The sequence below is a fragment of the Camelus ferus genome, chromosome 6 (genome assembly GCF_009834535.1).
Source record: "Camelus ferus isolate YT-003-E chromosome 6, BCGSAC_Cfer_1.0, whole genome shotgun sequence".
Classification (NCBI taxonomy): Eukaryota; Metazoa; Chordata; class Mammalia; order Artiodactyla; family Camelidae; genus Camelus; species Camelus ferus.
The window spans coordinates 32,270,598-32,292,115 of NC_045701.1; the positions used below are offsets into that span (position 1 = coordinate 32,270,598).

The following is a 21,518-nucleotide window of genomic DNA, read 5'->3' on the forward strand; positions in this document are numbered from 1 at the left end:
GTTTGGGATGGGACATTCTCCCAGCTCCAACATTGGGTGGCCGGAAGTATTGTGGTTGGCCATGGAACATAAGGAAAAGAAGGTGGAAAGGGAATTAACATCTGATCAAAGCTAGGTATGCGCTAAGCACACTGCCTGGTCTTCACAGATATTACCTGACTCAACCCTGCAATAGGGCTGGCGCTATCAACACCTCCATTTGACAGATGAGCAAACTGATGTGCTGAGAGTCTTAATGTTCTCATTCTGCCAACCGTGTGTTCTGTTGCTTGTTTGAACATCACCGTGTCTGATTCTGTGGCCCTTGTCACAGTGGGTCCAGCATAACCTTTCTGACCATGTTTTTTATTGACAACGACAAACCCAGGACTTCCTGATTTATCTGCATCCAGTGTCAGGCACTGTTACTCTGCCCTTTTCCCCTTGTCCATGAATCTGAGCCATCTTTGATAATCAATAATTACCCCCGATTTAGAATGTTTTCCTTGAATAAAAAGATTTTCTTATATTGTGCACAAATGATATGTACAAAAATGCTTATTACAGCATTGCTTACGGGAAAAAAGGGGCCAATCTAAATGCCCATCAATAGGGCAAATAGTTAAATAAACCAGAGCAGGCAGTGTTCTCCAACTTTTCTGTCTCAGGGCCCCTCGAGGAGGAATCCAAAGAGTCCTCAGTAATTGTGAGTTATATCTGTCAATATTTACTGTAATAGGAATTACAACTGAGAAAATAAACTTTTCTTACTTATTCATTAAAAATAATAAATCTGTTATATGTTCACATAAATAACATTTTCAGCTTTATTGAGTTATAAATGATGAACAGAAACGTAAGATATTTAAAGTGTACAGTGTGATGATTTGATATACACGTACGTTGTGGAAGGATTCCCCCCACCATGGAGTTAATTAACACATCCATCACCTCACATAATTACCTTTTTTTTTATTTTGGTGAGAACATTTAAATTCTACTCTCTTAGCAAATTTTAATTATACAATGTGGTGTTATCAGCTGTAGTCACCATGTTATACATATATTAGATCCTCAGAAATTTTCATCTGATAATTGAAAATGTGCCCTTTTACTCATCTCTCCCTATTCCCCCACCCCAAGCCTCTGGAAAAGAATTTTTTACCCTCTATTTCTATGAGTTTGATTTAAAAAAAAAAGATTCCACATGTAGATAAACAACAAGGTCCTACTGTATAACACAGGGAACTATATTCAATATCTTGCAGCAACCTATAATGAAACATCATATGAAAAAGAAAATATATGTGTAACTGAGTCACTATGCTGTGCGCCAGAGACTAATACAACATTGTAAATCGACTCTACTTCAATAAAAAAGTTAAGTACTATTTTAAAAATGATTCCACATGTAAGTGATACCATGCGGTATTTATCTTTCTGTGTTTGGCTAATTTCACTTAGCATAATGCCCTCCAGGTTCATCCATGCCGTAGCAAATGGCAGTATTTCTTTTTCAAGGCTGAAATATTGTGTGTAGATATATGTACATATGTGTCACATTTTCTTGATCCATTTATCCATTGACAGACAGGTTGTTTCCACACCTTGGCTATTGTAAGTAATACTGCAATGAACATGAGAGTACACATATCTCTTCAAGATAATGGTTTTGTTTCCTTTGGATATTTATCCAGAAGTGGAATGGGTGGATCATATGGTAGCTCTATTTTTAACTTCTTGAGGAACTTCCACACTGTTTTCCATAGTGGCTGCACTAGACATTTCTTCATGGATAGCATTTTAAATGAAAAATAGCTGTATTTTCTAAATAAAAAAATTAGTGAGACAAGTAGCATCGTTGTATATTTTTACAAATCTTAACATCTGGCTTAATAGAAGACAGTCGGAATCTCATATCTGCTTCTGCATTTAATCTGCTACAAGATGCTGTTTTGATGGGAGGAGATGAAGCATGTCTGAACTCACAGGGATGCAGTTGGAAAGAGAGGAGAATCAGCTTTCTCAGGTAATTGTGACTATTTTTCTTTGATACTACACCAACACTTGACAACTGGTAGTTTCTTAAAGGTTAGTTACAATGTGGAATCTGAAACCATATCAATGAATTTTTTTCTACTCTGTTATATTAAAATTACTTTGGTCTCTCTTGTACTTTGAGTGGGTCGGTCATCCATGTGTGATTTTTATAACATCATGCGCTGGTCATCTGGAAAATTTTGGTTCAGTGAGAAATATATACCCTCTCAATGTTGACATATGTTATTGCCCAATATAAAAAAAATCACATTTATTAATATCAACATTGATCTCACTAGAAAAATCTTACAGTGTCAGGCAGTTGTCAAAGTCAGGAATGGCAGATACAAATTTTCCACATTTCTAATTTTTGCTGGAAGATTTAAATTTTATGAATGGCAGCAAATAATGTCAATTTTTTCCTTGCAGTGACAGTCTCCTTTGTTCACGTTTGAGAAAATACCTGCCAAATACCCAAATATGAATAATCATAGTTTGCCTATCAGTCATTCTTTCCAGTAAAAACAGTGTTACACGAAGAAAGCAGACAGTTCAGCTCACATCTCAAATGACTGCGCAAGTGCTTTTTCTTGAGATCACCATCGTTCTTCAGTAAGCCACAGCAATGTGTCATGTATACTTTCCATTTCTCCATAAAAAATGTTAAAAAGATGTGTTCTCCAGGATCAAGATTTAATAAAATAATCTTAAGTGAAACTGGCTTTTTTCCCCCCTAAACTGCAAATGTGTGCAGTGAAGAATCTAATAGGGTCCTTGGACAGTTTGGTGCCGCTGCTCCATTTGTGCTAAGTGCCGGCAGATTTACCCACTATTGCTTTTGAACCATTAGTGGAAATATCAAAACCGTTGCTTCAGAAGAAACCAGGAAATTCAAAAAAGTTAGTCAACACTAAGAATTTCTCTACCACTTTTGTTTGTTGCCAAGGAGTCACATAAAAGAAAATCTTTAATGATTTCTTGATGCTGACATGAGATGAATACAAGAAAACAGCACGTTTCTCCCATGTATGTTGATTCATTCATTCATGAGGCAAAAGTACAATTCTTCAGACAAGAGATTAAGTCAGTCTTCATGTCTGCTGCTAAATCTTTAATTTGATGAGTGACTGTATTGTTGTTAAGTGGCAGTGCTCAGATTTCCTTCATGACTTTTCATCCAGCAGGCGTTCAGTGATGTCAAGGTAAGAGGCTTTATCGCTCAGCTATTGTGTGCATGTCTCCAGCGAATGCAATGCGATAACTTATCCTGTACGATGCTTCAGTAACTTTTTCATTTCTACCTTGAAAAGCTGAAAGAAACAATTTTTGGCTTTTAAAGAGCTCTGCATATCTACATTTTAAAATAGGCAATTCCTTTTTCACTAAGCGCTGAATGAGTGGTCTCAAAATGATGCCACCACTTACCTAGAGCTATAATACTATTCAAAGTGTTCCGTTGCATAAGACACAATAAGATAAATGATTAGTATATATAGTTGAGGGAAATGCAGATTTCACCGTATGTTTTGTTTCTTAGTTTGGCGCAGTTTCTTTGCAGTCTATCCCTCTTTTCCACTAGTCAGAGAACTCTGATATGTCAATTTCATCTTCTTCAGTATTTTTAGACATAGATGGTGCAGCTGTGAGTTGAAGAAGCAAGTCTTCTATCTTTCTTAAGCCAACAATGGATCCTGGAACATAAGAAAAAATATATTGTAGAGAAATGACTACATGTTAGAATCATCTATGCCCAGGTGATGGCTGGGCATCTCACTCCTGGAGAATAAAGGGACTGGATGTAGATCAGGATCCAGGGCTAACAAGTCGCATGGAGAAATCTTTAATAAACCATACTTAAAAAAATACGCAGACCTACCAGTGTTTTCCTTTTTCTTTCTCTCTCTTTCTTTCTTTCTCTCTACTGTACTAAAGTATGATGTAGCTACAATAAAACACACACAATTTAAGCGTACAGTTCCAAGGGTTTTGCCAAATGTATATATCTGTGTATCTACCAACCCAATTGAGATATAGAACATTTCCATCACCCTAGAAAATTCCTTTGTTCCCCTACACTCAACCATTGATCTGATTTCTATCACTATATATTAGTTTTGTCTATTCTAGAACTTTGTATAAATTGTACTTTTCTTTTGACTTGGCTTAGGTAATTTTTTTCCATATGGAAATAAAAAGAATTACTGTAACTTTTATGGTTTCATTTTTTACATTTTAATCTTTGATCCATCTGAAATGTGTTTTGGTGGGTGGTGTGAAAGGCACAGATCTAATTTAATTTCTTTCTCCCCAGAAAGCTACCCAGTTGTCTCAACATCATTCATTGATCAGTCTTATTTCTCACTGATTCGAAATGCCACCCTTATCATATATTAAATTCTCAAGTGTGTTTGTATCTCTTTCTGAACTTGCCCTTTTGTTTCTTTGATTTGTTAGTTCTGTATCAATACAACACTGGTTTTTTGTTTGTTTTTGTTTTTTATTGAAGTATAGTTGATTTACAATGTTGTGTTACTTTTGTGTGTACAGTAAAGTGATTCAACTGTACATATACATATATAATCTTTTCAGATTCTTTTCCCATTACCGGTTATTACAAGATATTTAATGTAGTTCCTATGCTATACAGTAGGTCTTTGTTGTTTTATCTATTTTATATATAGTAGTTCAGCCATGTTTTAATTGTGACTACATTATTTTAAAAATATTATATGTCAGAATTTTCTGCTCTGTCTCCTCAGTGGGCCAATTTTCTCCAAGGCTCCTGTACTAGTTATCTGTTACAGCATAACAAATTACCCTCATGCTTAGCAGCTTGAAAATGCATTATCTCATGGGTTCTGAGAGTCAGGAATGAGAGCAGTGTAGCTGGGGGTTCTGGCTCAGGGTGTTCGGTGAGGCTGTGATGCGCTGCCAGCTGGCGCTGCAGTCATCTCAGGACTGGGGCTGAGAGGCCTTTTTCCAAGCAACGTGTTGTTGGCTGGCCTCAGTTCCTTGCCCCCTGGGTCTCGCCATAGGGGTGCTTTCAGAATGGCAGCCAGGAATGATCCGAGAGAAAGAGAGAGAGAGAGAGAGAGAGAGAGAGAGAGAGAGAGAGAGAGAGAGAGAGCGCGAGAGCCCAAGACAGAATGCTCAGTTTCATACTTCCTCATCTCAGAAGTGCAATACCATGACTTCGACCGAGCCTGGTATGATGCGGGAGGGGACTACACGAGGCTGTGAACACCAGCTCCCAGGGATCCCAGGGACCATCTTAGAGGCTGGCACCACATTTCCAATTTTGGCTGTCCTCTCTTTCTACTTCTTGGGATATCTCATCCATTTTATGAGGCTGCTTCTACCAGTGAGCAACAATTTGCTAATCATTCTTCTGATGGCTAACTTTCCCTCCGGAGTGCTGGAACCATTGATCCAATTGCCTGGGTGCCTCCTCTGAAATATCCCACAGGTGTCTCTATGTGGCTTACCCCAGGCCTTCCTTGAGCCTCACTGTCTGACAAATAGTGTTCTGCACTACACTAATTTGATTCCTCCATTAGACTGTAAGATTATTAAGGGTGGGGACTATGCCTTCATTATTTGGATATTCTCAATATTTAACACAGTGCTTAGCATGAAGCAGGTGCTCATCAAATACTTGGGCCCAGGTGAGCCGTTAGTCCTGTATATTGCCAGGGGCCCAAGCCATCGGGGAAGGGCAGTTTCACTGGCTTTAGGACTGAGGTCTATGGTCGCTTTTTGTGCTGGCTTTGTACTCAGCTCTGTGTCCCCCTCCAGCTGAGCCTATAGGCTGCCTGCCCTGCCAACTGCCCCCTCCCTTCCATAGTGCGGGGTCTGGAGCTGCTTGGACTCATGGGTCTGTCTGTTTCTGCTGTGTGTGAGAGTCTGGGGATGGCTGGACTGACAGGACTGGGTGGCTGGTCAGAGGTCTGTGCTGTGCTCTGCAGAACATCACTCAGTAAGTACTTTCTGCACTTTCCCCCAGGCTCCCCGTCCCCAAGTTGCTTCCTCCCCAGCTGTGGGAGAGGCCTTTTCTTGTTTCCACCTTTCTTAATTCTAGGACTGTAAATTCCCCGAATCCTTAAGGTTTTCAGATAGAATCAGCAATGCCTGAAACCCAGCCTGCTGCCCCCTCCCATGCTGGCACGCAGCTGCAGACTCCGTGGCGGTGGAGGGGCCCCTGACCCTTACTCTAGACAGACAAGAGCACAGACAGGTGAGGCTGAGCTGGCACCACCTCGGCTCAGGGAGTGATGCTGTGCCTATATTGGGGTCAGTGATGCTAGAATGGCCCACCTTCACCCCTTTTTACTTTTTGTGCCAGTGCTTCTTCCCCTTTGGCTCTGCCTGCAGCTCCGTCTTGATTTCCTACCTAATTCTCATAATAAAGCTCTTGCAGCTGTCAGAGCCCTTAGGACCACCAACTCAACTCTTCTGACTGAGAAGCTGATGGAGCCAGAGAGGGGAACAGACTTGCCCAAGATCACACAGCTTCTGTTGACATCTCCCTTGTCTCTCTCTTTCCCAATTTTCAGTGTTTCTAATGATTACATGTCTCTCCTTAGTCTTTGCTTTATTTCCTTTTCCTTTTCCCTTCTCTTCTCTCTTTGGACCCAGCAGTGAGGGCCGTCCACCTCCACGATGGGACTAGGGTGAGGGTGTGCCCTTTTGGCTTCCCCTCCCCTGCAGTTGGGCATCTGAATTGATCACCATGGGAGGGGGAATCAGAGTGGGCAGTGCCAGGCTCAGAGGCCACTGCATTCGACCTGCATTTGACTCCGGCCCAGCTGGCTGCTTCAGAGGAAAGTGTGCGTGAGAATGAGGGGAGAGAGAGCCAGAGCCTGGGCCCTGGGAAGTGGCTCCCTCAATCTCAGGCCCTGGTCTAGGGAGACCTCAATGGGGAAGGGGACCCACAGGAGATAGATGAGGCCTGACCAGTCTCTCTGTACTTCACCTGCAATAGCCCGGGGCTTCTCTTCCTTACAAGTGGGGCAGCTTTCCTGAAAACCACCCAGCAGGGCTTGGTGAGAACTGTAGGCCGCAGACTTGCTGAGAGATGAAAACAGCTTCTCAGAGGTGCTATAACTCCAGCCTTCCAGCAGGGGGTGTCCTGTCCCGACAAAATGCAAGTCCTCTTTTCCCTATTGCCCTCCCAGCAAAGGAGACTGAGTCCCCTGGCTGTTGATGGGGTGATCTGTACTTGCAGCTGAGGGGACAGGAGTCCCCCAGGGGTCATAACAGTGTTTAGAATCTGGTGTCCTGTTTCAGAAAGGTAGGACCATCAGAAGCCGAAACCCCTCATCCCCTCGAATGAAAGGCTGTAAATATGACCTTGGAGAAAAGAGAGAGAGCGTGTGAGAGAGAGAAGGAGAGAGAGAGCGAGAGAGAGAGAGAGAATGAGCAGAGTGAAAGCAGCTGGGATGAAAAGGCAAGGCAGCCTAGGACCTGCAAAGGGTGTTTTTGGAAATATGGTATCAGAAGAGACAAAAATTGAAAATCAAGGCTCTGCCTCCCAAAGCAGCTTTTGGTCACCTTCATTATAACATTGATACAGATTGATATTTATTTAATCTGAACTTTCTCCACAATTCCTGAGCAGCACCCATTCACTTATCATGTATAGATACCAACCTCTAACTCCAGGGAACTGGGTTATGCAAGGGTTGCTAAGGAACAAGGGGAGATGCAGTAGGTAAGGCAGGGTTGCTTAGTAACCAGGAGTCCCTTGGTGATGGAGTGGCCAGGGCAGGTCTGGAACTGATGAGGGTCTGCAGACAAAGTCAGCCCACACCAGAGCGCCCTGAAGGGGCACATCTGTTGGCACCTGGACCCAGAGATGCCAAAGACTGCCTCTTTTTGGCTCCCTGGTACTGCCCCTCCCCAAAAGTACAGCCCCAAGTCCCTAAGTGTCCTCTATACTCCTTTGCTCCAACCGTGCCTTCCCCATCTCCCTCGGCAAGAAGTGAATCAGATTCTTTATTCAAGAATGGGCAGGCCTCCCGAGCAAGCAAATGGGAATCTCACTTTGGCGGAGGCAAGAGCCTCTGGGCTCACACTGATGTGGAACTGGGAAGTTTGGGGTTTGGGGGAAGAGAGTCCCCTAGGCAAGTGTCTCTGACATATTTCTAGTTCACAGGGAAATGTCTTCATCCGAGTGTCCCATGCCAGTCCCCACCCTGCCTTCACACCTGCGCATGTCTAGGGCGGCCCACCCCTTCCCTTCCCGAGGGCATCCTGGGGGCATGGGTCTCAACACTGCAGCCTGGCTTGGGGCTACTTGGTGAGTCCAGGCTCCTCACAGCCTCCCTTCAGATAGCTTCACTTCAGCCCAGACTGGCAGAGTCATTGTGCAGACATTTGGAATCTCAGTCCACTTTCTCACCAAGAATCTCCTCTTCTCTGCTCTCCAGGCACAGAGGTGGCTCTGCTTCTCCCAAACACTGTGGACACTCACACCCCTCTGTTCCTCCTCTCGGGCTGTGCCCCTGGACTAGATCACTGATCCCGCTGCTTCCCCGTCAGACCCTCCTTCACTTTCCAGGTCCTATTTATCTGCAACTTCCCTAGTGATGATTCACCCAACTTGAGCAGAATGAGCCATGCTCCCCTGTACGGTACTGACTTAGCTGAGCATCCCTGATCTCAGGCCCTGCAGGGCTCCGTGGCCCCAGACAGGGAGCGAGTGGAGCTGCCCAAGGAGCCCACTGGTTTTCTGCTTCCATTACTACCAGGCAGGATGCTCTCGGGAAACCGTTTGTGGATTAAGTGTTTATACACCAAAGCTTGTTGTTTCAAAGCCTATTGTGCGGAGCATCTCTGAGAAAGTATTTGAGACACTGGCAAGTTTGCCTCCAAGAAGAGACCTGGGAAACTTAGCTTTTGAACTAATTTTGAACTGCTTGAATTAAAAAATTTATCATGAGCAGATAATCTTTACTTTTTAAACATTTTGATTGTGAAGTATAACAAACACATAAAAAGTATATATATACGTATATATGCATGCACAAAACATATAGATCTTAACGGATTTCATATAATCATAAAAAGGAATACCAGTACCCCAGAAGCCCCTCAGTTTGCCCCACCCGAGTCATAACCAGTTTTACCCTAGGAATACCTACTTTCCTGACTTTTGTGAGAATCACTGCCTTGCTTTTCCCTGCAGTTTTATCCACCAGTTTGCATACTTACACAACATAGAGTTGTTTTTGCCTGCTTTTGAAACTTGTGTATCTTTTTTAGATTCATTTATGTTGTTCAGGGTAGTTTCAGTTCATCAATTTTCATTGCTGCATAGTATTCTACTATATAAGTGCAACCCAATTTGTTTCTCTACCATTAATGGACGTTTGGGTTTGGTTCCAGTTTGAGGTTATTACAAAGCATGCTGCTGTGAACGCTCGCGTGCAGGCTCTTGACACACATGTGGCTGCCCTCCTGGGCTGTGAAAATGCAGTCAAAGGGCTGTCTGTTCAACTGCCCTGGACAGTGCCAAACAGTTTTCTAAAATGGTTGTGCTTTTGTTCCCTCCAGCTTTGACTAAGAGTTTCTGTTGATTTCTACTCTTTCAACTAGAAGCAGTTCATTAAAATTGATAATTGGTGTAATTATTTGTTTGGTGTCTGGCATCATCACTCCACTGAGTGAGCTCCATGGGTAGGGGCTGAGGGGCATGGTTTACCAGGGGTCCCAGCATCTACTGTCCAGTGCCTGACACGGTGCAGGTGCTCAGTGCCTGCTTATGAAATGAATGGGAAAATAATCCTGTCTACTGAATGTTGGATTTCACATTATAATTTGCCAGTTTTATAAATAAAGAATTTCCACGAAAGTTTCCCTGACCTGAGGCTCATCTGTTTGAAATTCCCCCGACCAGCCCGGTTCTCTCCCACTCTCTGCTGCTGGCCTTGTCTGCTTGGGGGAAATGGGGGTAGACCACCGTCTTGCTCGTTGATGGCATCAGTCATAAGTGAAGTTGATTCTTTCCCCCAGGGCCGAGTCCAGCAGGAAGCAGAGTGGGCACGGGCCGCCATGCTCCAAGCAGTGGCTGAGTCCCTGCAGCCTGTTCAGGGCCTGTGCTGGGCTCTCTGTGCCGCTAAGCAGCAGTGGGATAGACCAAAATGGCACCCTGGCCAATCGAGTAGGTAATCGTGGTCACAGGGTCCTCTGATGGGTGAGTGCCCCATTGTCCTGTGGGTCTTGACCCCTCACAGGGATCCTTACTTGCACTGAAGGACTTCAGGGCTGTAAGAGTAGCCTTTATGGATTTCCAGGGCTGGGAGGGGAGGAGAATGGTGGTGAGGAGCTGAGGCTATCTCCTTCCTTCCACTTCTACTGCAAGATCGGCTTGGCCTTCGCCTGGCATCTGGTCCAGGGCGGGGCCTACGTGGTGGTCAGCAGCCGGAAGCAGGAGAGCATGGACTCGACGGTGGCGGTACTGCAGGGGGATGGGCTGAGCGTGACGGGCATCATGTGCCACGTGGGGAAGGATGAGGACTGGGAGCTGTCTCCGCACTCACCCAGCCCTTCATGTCACCCGGTCCCCTGGAGCACTGTGGGGGCATCGACTTCCTGGTGTGCAAGGCAGTGATCAGCTCCCTGGTGGGGAGCACTCTGGGGAGCAGTGAGCAGGTGAGAGGCTGCCCCTGGGAGCTGGCTGAGGGGTCTGAAGTGCTCCCCCTCTGAGACCCTCCCCCTTCCCCGATGTTACTGTACAAGCAGGCTCTGACCACTTGTCCCCAGGAATGTGCCGCTATTTTCTGGCTCGTGTGCTTTAAAAGCTGGTCCCTACACTCTTTCTGCTTTCTCTTCTCTTCACATCCCTTTTGCATTTATTCATTCAGCAAGTACTTACTGAAGGCTTGCTGTGTGCCAGGCCCTGTCCCAGGCCCTGGGGGTAGAGCTGTGGGAGTAAGGCTCTGCTCTCGGTAGGAGTCAAGCATAGGAAGGTCTCTGTTTTCTGCCAACAGTTTGTGTTTTTCATAGCCTTTGTTGGGGACATATATTGGTGGTTGTGCTCCTCTTTGGTGACCATACATGATGCTAAGAACCTCCACCTTTCCTAGACGAGGGCTCCTCCCTGTCCCTCAGGTGAATCTGCTGTTCCTGTCAGGCCTGGACCCACCCACCAGCTTTCCGTGTGCTCGGAGGTTCAAATCCACTACAGTCCACTTAGCTATCCCCCCACTGGGTCCAAAAGGGTCCAGGAGAGACCTTGTGAAATGCCTTGAGGTCCACCTCTGGCTTTGTTATTCTCTTATGATTCTTTCTCTTCACTCCCGTGTTTTGTCCACTCGTCCCTCTGACAGACCAGATGGACTGCGATGGGGGCACGTTCTTCCTGCTATTGTTAGCATCCCCCTCAGTCCCAAGCACTGGCCAGAGCTTTCCTCCTGCCAACATCCTCCTCAGCTGGTCCCTCCTTCGAATCTGCCCTTGGTTGGGTGCCATTCCCTCTGTCCTCAGAGATGACCTGAAATCTGAGCTCCCTGTGGCCTCCCCAGGCTCTCCAGCTTCCTTAATGCCTCCGAAGGATCATTTGTGAGTCGGTAACTGGGATGTCATTGCTGACAGTCTCCTACCTTTCCCGAGTCATTTTCGCTTTTAGTGTCTCTGTTCAGGGGTCATGATGCTTCTTCTCGGAACTGTTTGAAATCTTCCCTCCCGAAGATGGGCGCACTTGCCAATAGCCTTACCTCCTCCGCCACTGCCCTATTCTCCAAGGGCTTGCTGCTCCATGAGCAATTCTGCACCACTGGACAGAAATCGTCCCCCCATCTCATCACCACCACCTCGGAGATGAAATGGTCACAAAACGAGTGTGGAATTTACCCAGTGCTCTTGCTTGCACTTGAATGCAATTTTCAGCAGGTGTCCCAGGAGAAGAATTTCTTCTCATTCATCTTGTCCTTGGGCCAGTTTGAGCACCTCCCTCGGGCATACCCTGTTCTCTCCAACTGGCTAGGAAATCTCCCATCTCCCCGGCCCACCCCCCCCCCCAACCCTTCCCCAAGGACGCTCCAGCTACACCCTCCGCAGACTCACGGATCCCAGCTCAGGACTCGGTGGCACACAGAACTACTCTTCCTTCTTTTCTAATAGGGCAGTTTTCTTCAGCAAAGGAGGGACTCACCTTTTTGTTGGCTCAAGTTTGGCTCCTGGGTCTAGGAGGGGCCTCGTCTCAGCCCCTCGCCCAGACTGACACATGTGAAGTTTAGGACAGACATCTGGTGGGCTGATGGGGCTCTGTTTTGAGCTGAGAGAGATGAGGAAGCCCTTAGCCTAACCCTCAATTCTTTCTTATTGGGGACCCCTTTAGCCATCCAGGACACCTCTTACACTGGGAACCCGGCATCAAATGGGCCTCAGCCGCACTCAGTTGAAGCATTTCCCCTGCCCACACCCAAGGGGAGGAGTGGATGTGGGTGAAGGAGTGAGGAAAACCACAGGCAGGTCTGGTCAGTTGCAGGCGGACAGCCTCATCCCCTAGACTCGCGGGACATGGCTGACCTCACTAAAGACAGTGTCCCCGGGGAGGGATCCCTGGTACCACTTTAGTCCCAGCTGGCGCTCTGTCCTAGCCCCCACCTCAATGTCTGTGTCTTTCATTGCCAGTTCCTCTCTTACTTCTCCCCTGTCCCCAGATGCCCTGGACAGGGACCCTTGTATCTGAGCCCAGATCCAGGTTTTAGTTGCAGGTGAGATCAGCAAGGGCCTGTAACAGAATGGCGGTTCTCTACAGTGTCTGCCTCTTTTCGTTGACCAGGAAAGCTCAGAGCCAAGTCTGCAATGAACTAGAGTATATGTATGCCCTCCCAGCACACATATTTGTGAATGAATATTACTCATTCCTTACCACGTGCTGTGAACCGTGGGCACCAATCTCGCTCTTGCTTTTTCTTCTTTTTCTTTTTCTTATTTAAGTAGAGGATTTACAATATTACATTAAGTTTCAGGTGGATGGCATAGTGATTCAGTGTTTGTACAGATTATGCTCTGTTAGAGGTTTTTACAAGATAATGGCTGTAATTCCCTGTGCTATATACAGTATATCCTTGTTACTTATCTTTTTATACATAGTAGTTTGTGTGTCTTAATCCCATGCCCCTATCTTGCCCCTCCCCTTTCCCTTTTCCCTTTGGTAACCACTAGTTTGTTTTCTATACCTGTGAGACTGTTTCTATTCTGCATATACAATTGCTTGCATTATTTTTTAGATTCCACATATAAGTGATATTATATAGTATTGGTCTTTGTCCGACTTATTTCACTAAGCATGATATTCTCCAGGTCCATCTACATTGCTGCAAATGGCAGAATTTCATTCTTTTTTATGGCCGTGTAATATTCCATTGTGTGTGTGTGTGTGTGTGTGTGTGTGTGTGTGTGTGTGTGTATACACCAAATTTTCTTTACCCAGTCATCTGTTGAACACTTAGGTTGCTTCCATGTCTTGGCTATTGTAAGTAGTGCAGCTATGAACGTTGGGGCTTTTTCTTATTTGTTTATACTTATTTTTCCTATTCTTCATTTCTTCACACATAATATGTATTTGATTTGTTTTATGCTGTTGCACTGTGAATATGCCTTAAATTCTATTGGGATAAATCAAGCTCATAAACAAATAAAAGCACAAAGAGATACAGAAGATTCTTCCAGAAATCTCCCTTGTTCCCAGTACCGACTTTTCCTCCATCTGTTCTACCATCAGTCTTTTTCTAGTGGCCTCTGCTTATAGCTTCTATCTGCACAACCAGATTGTAGTCCAGTTGCTTTAAAAGGCCTGCACTTTCCTTCTTTCACTTCAGTCCTGAACAATTCACATTTTCAAGGCTCTGCTCACAGGCCTGTCACTTAGCTCGCCTGCCTACTAAATCATTAGCAAGTCAGAAACATCTCTTGCTCGGGTCAGAAGGAAGATGACTCTCTCAGATCTGCATACATCTGGGTTTGCTGTACGAATTCTAGGGCTCCATGTATCTTGTAAGAACAGGCCCTGGGCTGACCATGTCTCTCTCCACCCACCCTCACGCCCCTGCTCTGATTGCACATGCTGACTGTGAATGTGGAGTCTGCTGCCCCACATGGAGCAGAGAGGGTATGGCTGCAGGGCGGGGAGGGGACTGATGGGAGGTGGGGAGACTGAGGCACAGGAATTGAGTCTGGAAACACAGGGGCACAGCTCAGGATGAGGGGTGAGGGGGTGGAGGACAGAAAAGGTCTCCCTGGGATGTGCACATCCCTCCCTCCCTCTGCCCTGCCTCACTTTTTGTGAAGCTACAGCTTCCAATTCTAGTGGTTTCAGGATAGGGTGAGGTTCCAGGGGCTCAAGCATGCCCTCCTTGGCCTTGACATCACTAGCTTTGGGAAGAGGCTGTGTTTTAGCTCCTTAACCTTGTGGGCTGGTCTTTCTCACCACTCTAGTTCTCTCACTGCTGGACCATGTCTTTTCACAACTAGCATCCCATGACAGGGTTGGCCCAATTTTTCCCCATCAGGAGAAGCCCATCCCAGTCCCCTCTTTATTCTTTGCTTCCCAGGCTCCAGGAGCCCTGCCTCCATTCCAGTTGCTGCATGTCTGACTGCGCTCTGCACATGCGCCCAGGGGTCTCATGGCAGAGACTTGGGTCACCATCTCCCTCGGGACACAGGGGCTCCTCTTTGCAGACACAGCCTTCAGGAACTGGCTGGGGACCATCTTGGATAAGAAGGAAATGTTCCTGATGGTCGTTTCTTGTCTTCTCCTTTCCTACCTGCTTCTCAGAGGCCACCCATTGACAGGCCTTCACCATTAGCCCTGGGTGCCTCTCGGCCAAGCCCACTCTGCCCCCTTCCCCATGCACTGGGTTTTCTGCTCATCTCTTCCCTGGGGAGAGGCAGAGAGTAAAATGGCTCTGACCATGGACATACGGTCAGAGGGACAGGGTTGGAATCCTAGCTCTGCCACTTGCTGGCTGTGTTACTAAACCTTTCTGAGCCTCAGCTTCCTCAGCTGGGAGATGCAGATAAGTAACAGGACCGTTCTTGCTGTTGTGAGGATTGCATTATTTAATGACTATAATCATTAACGTTTATAACTTTTTAATAATTATAGCACGTCAATCAATGATAAGTTGTCTTCCTCTCCCCTCCTGTGTCTGTCTGTCTCCTCTCAGAAGGGCTGCTGTCATCCTGGTCTCCTCCATTTCAGCTTGGACGCCGCATGTGGCAGGTGCTCGCTCCGTGTGCTCCTAGTGGGGATAGGGTGAAGTTTCCCCAGAGCCCCAGAGGGATAGTGCCTGGGACACGCCCCCGCCTGACTCCTGCTGCCCTGGGCTGAGCTGATGCCCAAGTGGCTGCTGAGTCCCTCAGATCCAGCTTCTGCTGAGACCAGGCTAGGGAGAGCGAGCTCTGGGCTTGGGCCGGATGTGATCCTCTGTAGGTGAGAAACCCAGTGGCTCCCTCCGTTCACTCTGCCACATCTTAATCGCTGTCCTGATTCCCTTCCCAGGAGCTGGGTACCTACAAGATCAGTAAGACAGCCCTGCCGGGCCTCACCCGGATGCTGGCATTGGAACTGGCCCCCAAGGACATCTACATAAGCTGCCTAGTTCTCAGAATGACCAAGAAAGATTTCAGCAAAGTGGTGAAGGTCAAGGTGTGTCCCTCATTTCCCAGCCTGGGCTGGGCTCAGTGGAAACCCTTCCCAGTGACGAAGGGATAAAGGGATGCCTGAAGCCTCGGATTAGGAATTTGGGATTAGCAGATTCAAACTACTATATATAAAATAGATAAACAACAAGATCCTACTGTTTAGCACAGGGAACTATATTCGATAGCTTGTAATAACCTATAATGAAAAAGAATATATATGTATACATATAACTGAATCACTATGCTGTATGCCAGAAGCTAACAAAACATTGTAAACCAACTACCCTTCAATAAAAAAAAAAAAAAAAAAAGGAAGAAGACGAATTGACCACTGAACCAAAAGCACAAAGTCTCTGGGCTGAAGGCTTTGGTTGGCGCCGAGCAGGTTTTACAGTTGGGGTGGGGGGAGGTGGGCAGTGTGGTGTGCTGGAAAGACTGCAGACAGACAGAGCAGGGCAGAATTCTTCAGTGCCAAAGCCAGTCCCAAAGAGGTGACTTGCTGGAGTGTCCCACGGCCCTTTAATAGCCAAGGTGAAGGGCAGAACCTTGCCATCGGCTCTCCAGCCTCGAGGCCTTCTACACTCTGCAGGGGCTGAGTGCAGAGAGAAACAGTGAGGGATGTGGCCAGACAAGCCAGGCCAGGGCCCTGTAGGCCTGCAGGGAAGACACTGAGAGTGGGACAGAGGGACAACATGGGCCCCCAAGGAGAGAGGCCGCAGCCCTCCATGAGTGAAAGAAGGCACTGACTTGCTGGGGAGAAGTGGGGAGGGGTGTCACCGAGAAGGAAAGCCCCATTTCTGAATCCAGCGTGGGAGGCAGGGAAGGCCTGCGGAGAAGAGAATTTTGCTTACAATAAAGCAATTGGTAGAGAGGAGATTTGGGGGGCGGGGTGTGTGTGTGCCTGTGTGTGTCTGTGGTAGAGAGACTTCAGGGATGGGAAGGGCCTGGGAGGAGAGTGCAGGTGAAAATGTAGGGGTGTAGAGGGAGGGTGTGCACTCCATTTATGCCCTTGACCCTTCCTCTGTTGAGAAGCATCTGGAAAAGCCCACCCCGACTCCAAGTTGCCCAGAGCCCTGTAGGGTGAGGGAGCATCCCGGATGCAGGGGGGAAGGCAGGGCAGAGAGAAGGACACCTTCTTTCTGAGAAAGAAGAAAGAAGGACACCTTGTGTCCGGCCACCCTCACACCCTCGCAGTCTCACAAGCAGTCAGGGGCTCCAGGGATCGCGGCTGCTCGGGTTGCGTGAGGACAAGGGCCAGACTGTTTGGGTCTCCCCATCCCTTTCCCCCAAAATCCTCCTTGGGCCAAGTGTCCAGCCAGCAGCTGTGGATTGTGGATAACAAGACCCAGGTCTTCTTTGGAATAAATAACCTTAGTATTTATTTGGTTCCCAACACCCCTTGGGTGGTACTGGGATGCTTTTACTTGGGCTAATAAGTGAAAACCAAAAAACCACCAAGTTTGGCACATCAGAGAGTTTCTGCTGGCTTGCAGATATTGTGTGCTGGAAGGCTTGTAGAGAAGGAGGAAACAGAGCCCTGGTCAAAGGCAGCGAGGGGGACTAACTAGCTAGTAGCTCCCACTGGTGGGGGAGGGAGGTCCTCAGGGTGGGTCAGACTCTGGTGCAGGGGACTTGGCAGATCTGACTCCACCTAGGAGCACTGTGTCTGTATCTATACATTTCAAGTTAACTCCATCATCTCTGATCCCTTAAGAAAGATCTGGGAAGAAGTATTAGGGCGAGGGGGAATTCTAGGGCATGCCGGGATGGTCACAAAAGAGGAGTACGAGAAACAGGAGTGATGGCATTCCGGCCTGAGGGGGTCTTTGTCTTGTGACCCTCGAGGGTACTCAGCCTTGTTTGGATGTTGGGTCCCCTGGAAATAAAAAGGGGCAAAAGCCTCTGGCCCAGTTTTCTCTTTTGTTTTTCCCAGAGGGAAAAGGGGGTTCCCTTGTCCCACCACAGTGCAGCACTCACCCCTGTGCTGAAGCCTCTGGCTGCTTCTGCTCAGGTCCCACTTGTGGGGCAGGGCTCACGGGCAAGCGGGCAGCTTGATGGGCAGTGCTTGGGCGGAGGGTCTCGGTGCTGCGCTGGAGCAGAACCCATCGTCCCTGAGTGGCCTGGGGCAGTGTAGCTGGTCTGAAAGTCAAACACGTGAGTTTTCCTGGAGGCTGAGTTCTAAGGGGTGAGGGGAGGACAAAAATAGGTACTGCATGGGGCTCTGCTTGGGCACCTCTGAGTTCACCAGTGAAGACTCTGCAGCAGATTTTACCAGGAAGATGAACTGTCCTTTTGTTTAAAGCAAGTGGTCCCTTTGGCCAAGTAAATAATGGAACACACATCACTTGATTAACAGAATAAATGAAAGATTAGGAACAGGTTGGGACTGGAGGACAGGAGTGCTCAGGAGAAAGGCTACAGGCCACAGTGTGCCCTCAGGCTTCCGGACATGCAGGGATGAGACACCGTGTGGAGGCAGTGGAGGGCTGAGGGCGCTCTGCTGGGCTGGGCTGTTTTACGTGCCATGAGTTTAGAGTTTCTGTTGGCTTAGCCCTTGAAGGCCAAAAGATGCCGTCCCCTGTGCAGGACAGATCCCTATGAATCTTAGTAAGTTAAATGACTCTGTGATCATTTAATCATCGATATTTGATGTTTCCCAATTGCTTTCTGCTCCAGAGAGGTTAATTTGTGTACAGACATGCAGCTTGTAAAAAGCAAGACTGAGATTTGAAACTACATCTGTCTCTCAACCACCCTCCATGACAAACTGAGGGCCAGGCTCTGTCAGCCCAATTCTCTTCGCAGGTCTGCCCTAGTTTGATTTCTCTTGAAAGTAGGGACAAGGGCTTTCGGACAGGAGACGTGAGGGAGCAGGAGTGAGGGAATGAGTGGTGAGTGATCTGGAAGCAGGGAAAGCTCATACAGGGCTGCATAGGGAGGGTGCCACTGCTTGCAACAGACTCCCCAACCCTCAGATGTCCCAAAGAGAGTATGAAGTGCCTGTCAGATGGGAAGTGTTAACCCTAAGGCTGGCAGGTGGAGCGTGTAACCATGTGCTTCATCTCCCATCCATCTGGGGCTGCCCCTGGGGTTTATCAACTCCTCCACACTCCCAATCAAAGAGGAAGACACTTTCCGCAGTGTAAGGAGTCAGGGTCCACATCAGAAATCAAGATAGCGGTGGAGGGTATGGCTCAACGATAGAGTGGGTGCTTAGCATGCATGGGATTGAATCCAGGACCTCCATTAAAAAAAAGAGAGAGAAATCAAGATAAAGGCAAGAAGGGTGAGTCAGGGCACCTAAAGTGTCTGCCAGAATGTCTCTAGGAAGTCACAGTCCTTGGTCTTAAATATGTTTCAGGGACAAAACATTCAACTATTGCCCTAGTGAGGCCCCAGGGAGAAACACAACCTTTCCTCTTCTCCAAATGGCAATTAGTCCACTTCCCCCAAGGAAGAGCCTTCAGAAATTTTCACTGGAGGCTTTCAGGGCAGCAGATCTCAAATCTATGGTTAATGGTTTGAGTGGTCCACGTGGCTGCCCCATGGGTTTTCCAGAAGCGATCAGAGAATTGAAAGGATGAGAAGACAGGGAAGGACGATCAGAGAGGAAGGTCTTAATAAACTCATTACAACACACAGAGAGAGCTGGGCTGGGGTCTTTCAACAACAGAATGTTCTACTTGTCAAAAATAGAATCATTTAAATGCAACACTTAATACCATGAATTTACATATTAATTTAAAAATTCCCTTTACTTTTCCCTGAGAAAAATTAGAACAGTTTAGAATGTGAGCACCTGGGAGGGGAACAGAGGAAGGCAGGGCTGCCTTTTGTCCCATTTCTGGTGACCCAGCTTCTGAAGACAATCGACAAAAGACACTGGTGGTAAGGCTGGAGCCTTGGTGACCTGGTGTGGGGCTGAGATGTGGGGTCCTGGGGATTAACAGTTGGATTTTAGAAATCCAGCAGTGACCCTGACCACAGCACTGGGCATTTTGGTTCTTGAAAGCCCTGGGTCAGATTTTATCATCTAAGGCAAATGGTCCCCTTGGCCAATTAAACAGCTCATTGACAGCACAGTCGGTCCACATCAAGAGAGCTCCTTTTAACAGGCACAAGCAGGGAGTATGGGACGCCAAGCAAAAGAAACCTCACCCCTCCCACCCAAATTCAAAACAGACACCAAAAGCCCACGTCAGATGGAGACATCGCCAGAATTCTCCTCTAACTCCTTTCTTTTCTTCCCCATCCTCCTGAAGTTTATCAGCTAACTTTATGCCAAACATTTTGGAGAGACCCAGTGTCCCTTCCACCTTGCTTCACTTGTTGGGGGTTAAGAACCAATGCAGGTGTCGGGAGGTATGGCCCCCCGAGGATTTCTAAAATCCAAGCCACTTGCTTGTCATGGGAGCTGCATTTTTCTTGTCACATTTGCTGGTTTCTTTCCAGTGCACCTGGTCTCTTGATTTTTCCAAAAGAGGTTGACATCTCTTGATCACCTGCTTAGGGAGCAGCTGTACCCCAGAATTTAGGAAAAGGAACTAGGAAAGATCGTACAAAATGTCTGATTTACCTCCTCCTTTCCTCTCCTCTGTCATTTTACAGATGAGAAAACTGAGGCTCATGGAAGGGAAGGGACTTGACCTTCTGATGGGCTGTTAGGAGAAGTGGTCCCCAAATTAGGTTTCTGATCCTCAGCCTGGGCTTGTCATGAGGAAGCTCTGTGCTGGGTTCCTTTGGTCCATGACCTGCTACACCGATGATCCCCAAGAAGTTCTCTTCTCCAGGGCAGGAGCTGCTGCTGCTTCTTTTAATTGAAATATAGTCAGTTTACAATGTTGTGTTAATTTCTGGTGTACAGCATAGTAATTCAGTTATGTATATATATATTGTATATATATATATTCCTTTTCATATTCTTTTTCATTATAGGCTATTACAAGCTTTTGAATGTAGTTTCCTGTACTATACAGCAGGACCTTGTTGTTTATTTATTTCATATATGGTAGCTAGTATCTGCAAATCCCAAACTCCCCATTCATAGGGGAAGCTCTTCTGGGCTTGGACAGGGAGTGCTGTGGACTGAAATTTTGTATCCTTTGAACATTCATCTGTTAGAACGCTAATCCCCAAAATGATGGTATTTGGATTTGGGGCCTTTAGGAGGTAATTGGGTTAGATGAGGTCGTGAGGGTGACCCCTTCATGATGGAACTGGTGCTCTTATAAAAGAGACATGAAAGCTCACTTTCTCTCTGTCATGTGAGGACACAGGAAGAAGATAGCCATTTGCAAACCAGGAAGGATGCCCTTACCAGAACCTGACCACGCTGGCACTCTGATCTTGGACTTTAAGCCTCCAGAACTGTGAGAAGTCAATTTCTCTTGTTAAGTCACCCAATTTATGGTATTTTTTGTTATAATAACCCAGGCTGATTAAGACTGTGGGGCTGTTCACCTCTGCCCAAGTGACTTCGCCGTGGTGTTGATGGGTCAAAGAGCCTGGCCACCTACCCCAGCTACCAGTGAGCCATCCTCGGGGCACTGCCTCAGCTGGGGTTTTAGAATATATTCTATCAAAGGACTCTGCTGTCTCAAAAAGTTGCTGAAGTTATCTTATTTAATGATCTTATTTAATGTTGAGTCCATATTTTGAAAAAAATTAATTCAACTTCTATACTACTCAGGCAGCATAGTAAAAGGAACTAATTGAATTAATATCTTGCGGGGAGGGTGTAGCTCAGTGGTAGAGTGTGTGCTTAGTATGTACAAGGGCCTGGGTTCAATCCCCAGTACCTCTATTAAAAAATAAACAAATAAACACATAAATAAATAAACCTAATT

General features: G+C 46.7%; 1 protein-coding gene across 1 annotated transcript; it reads left to right on the plus strand.

The window, feature by feature from the left end:
• Nucleotides 1-8,279: 8,279 nt before the first annotated feature.
• Nucleotides 8,280-18,552, plus strand: DHRS2 (dehydrogenase/reductase 2). The gene is given in 7 exon segments (XM_032482888.1): nt 8,280-8,317; nt 10,033-10,186; nt 10,188-10,217; nt 10,382-10,546; nt 10,549-10,671; nt 15,530-15,676; nt 18,478-18,552. Coding segments are annotated over 7 exon segments (732 nt in total).
• Nucleotides 18,553-21,518: the final 2,966 nt, after the last annotated feature.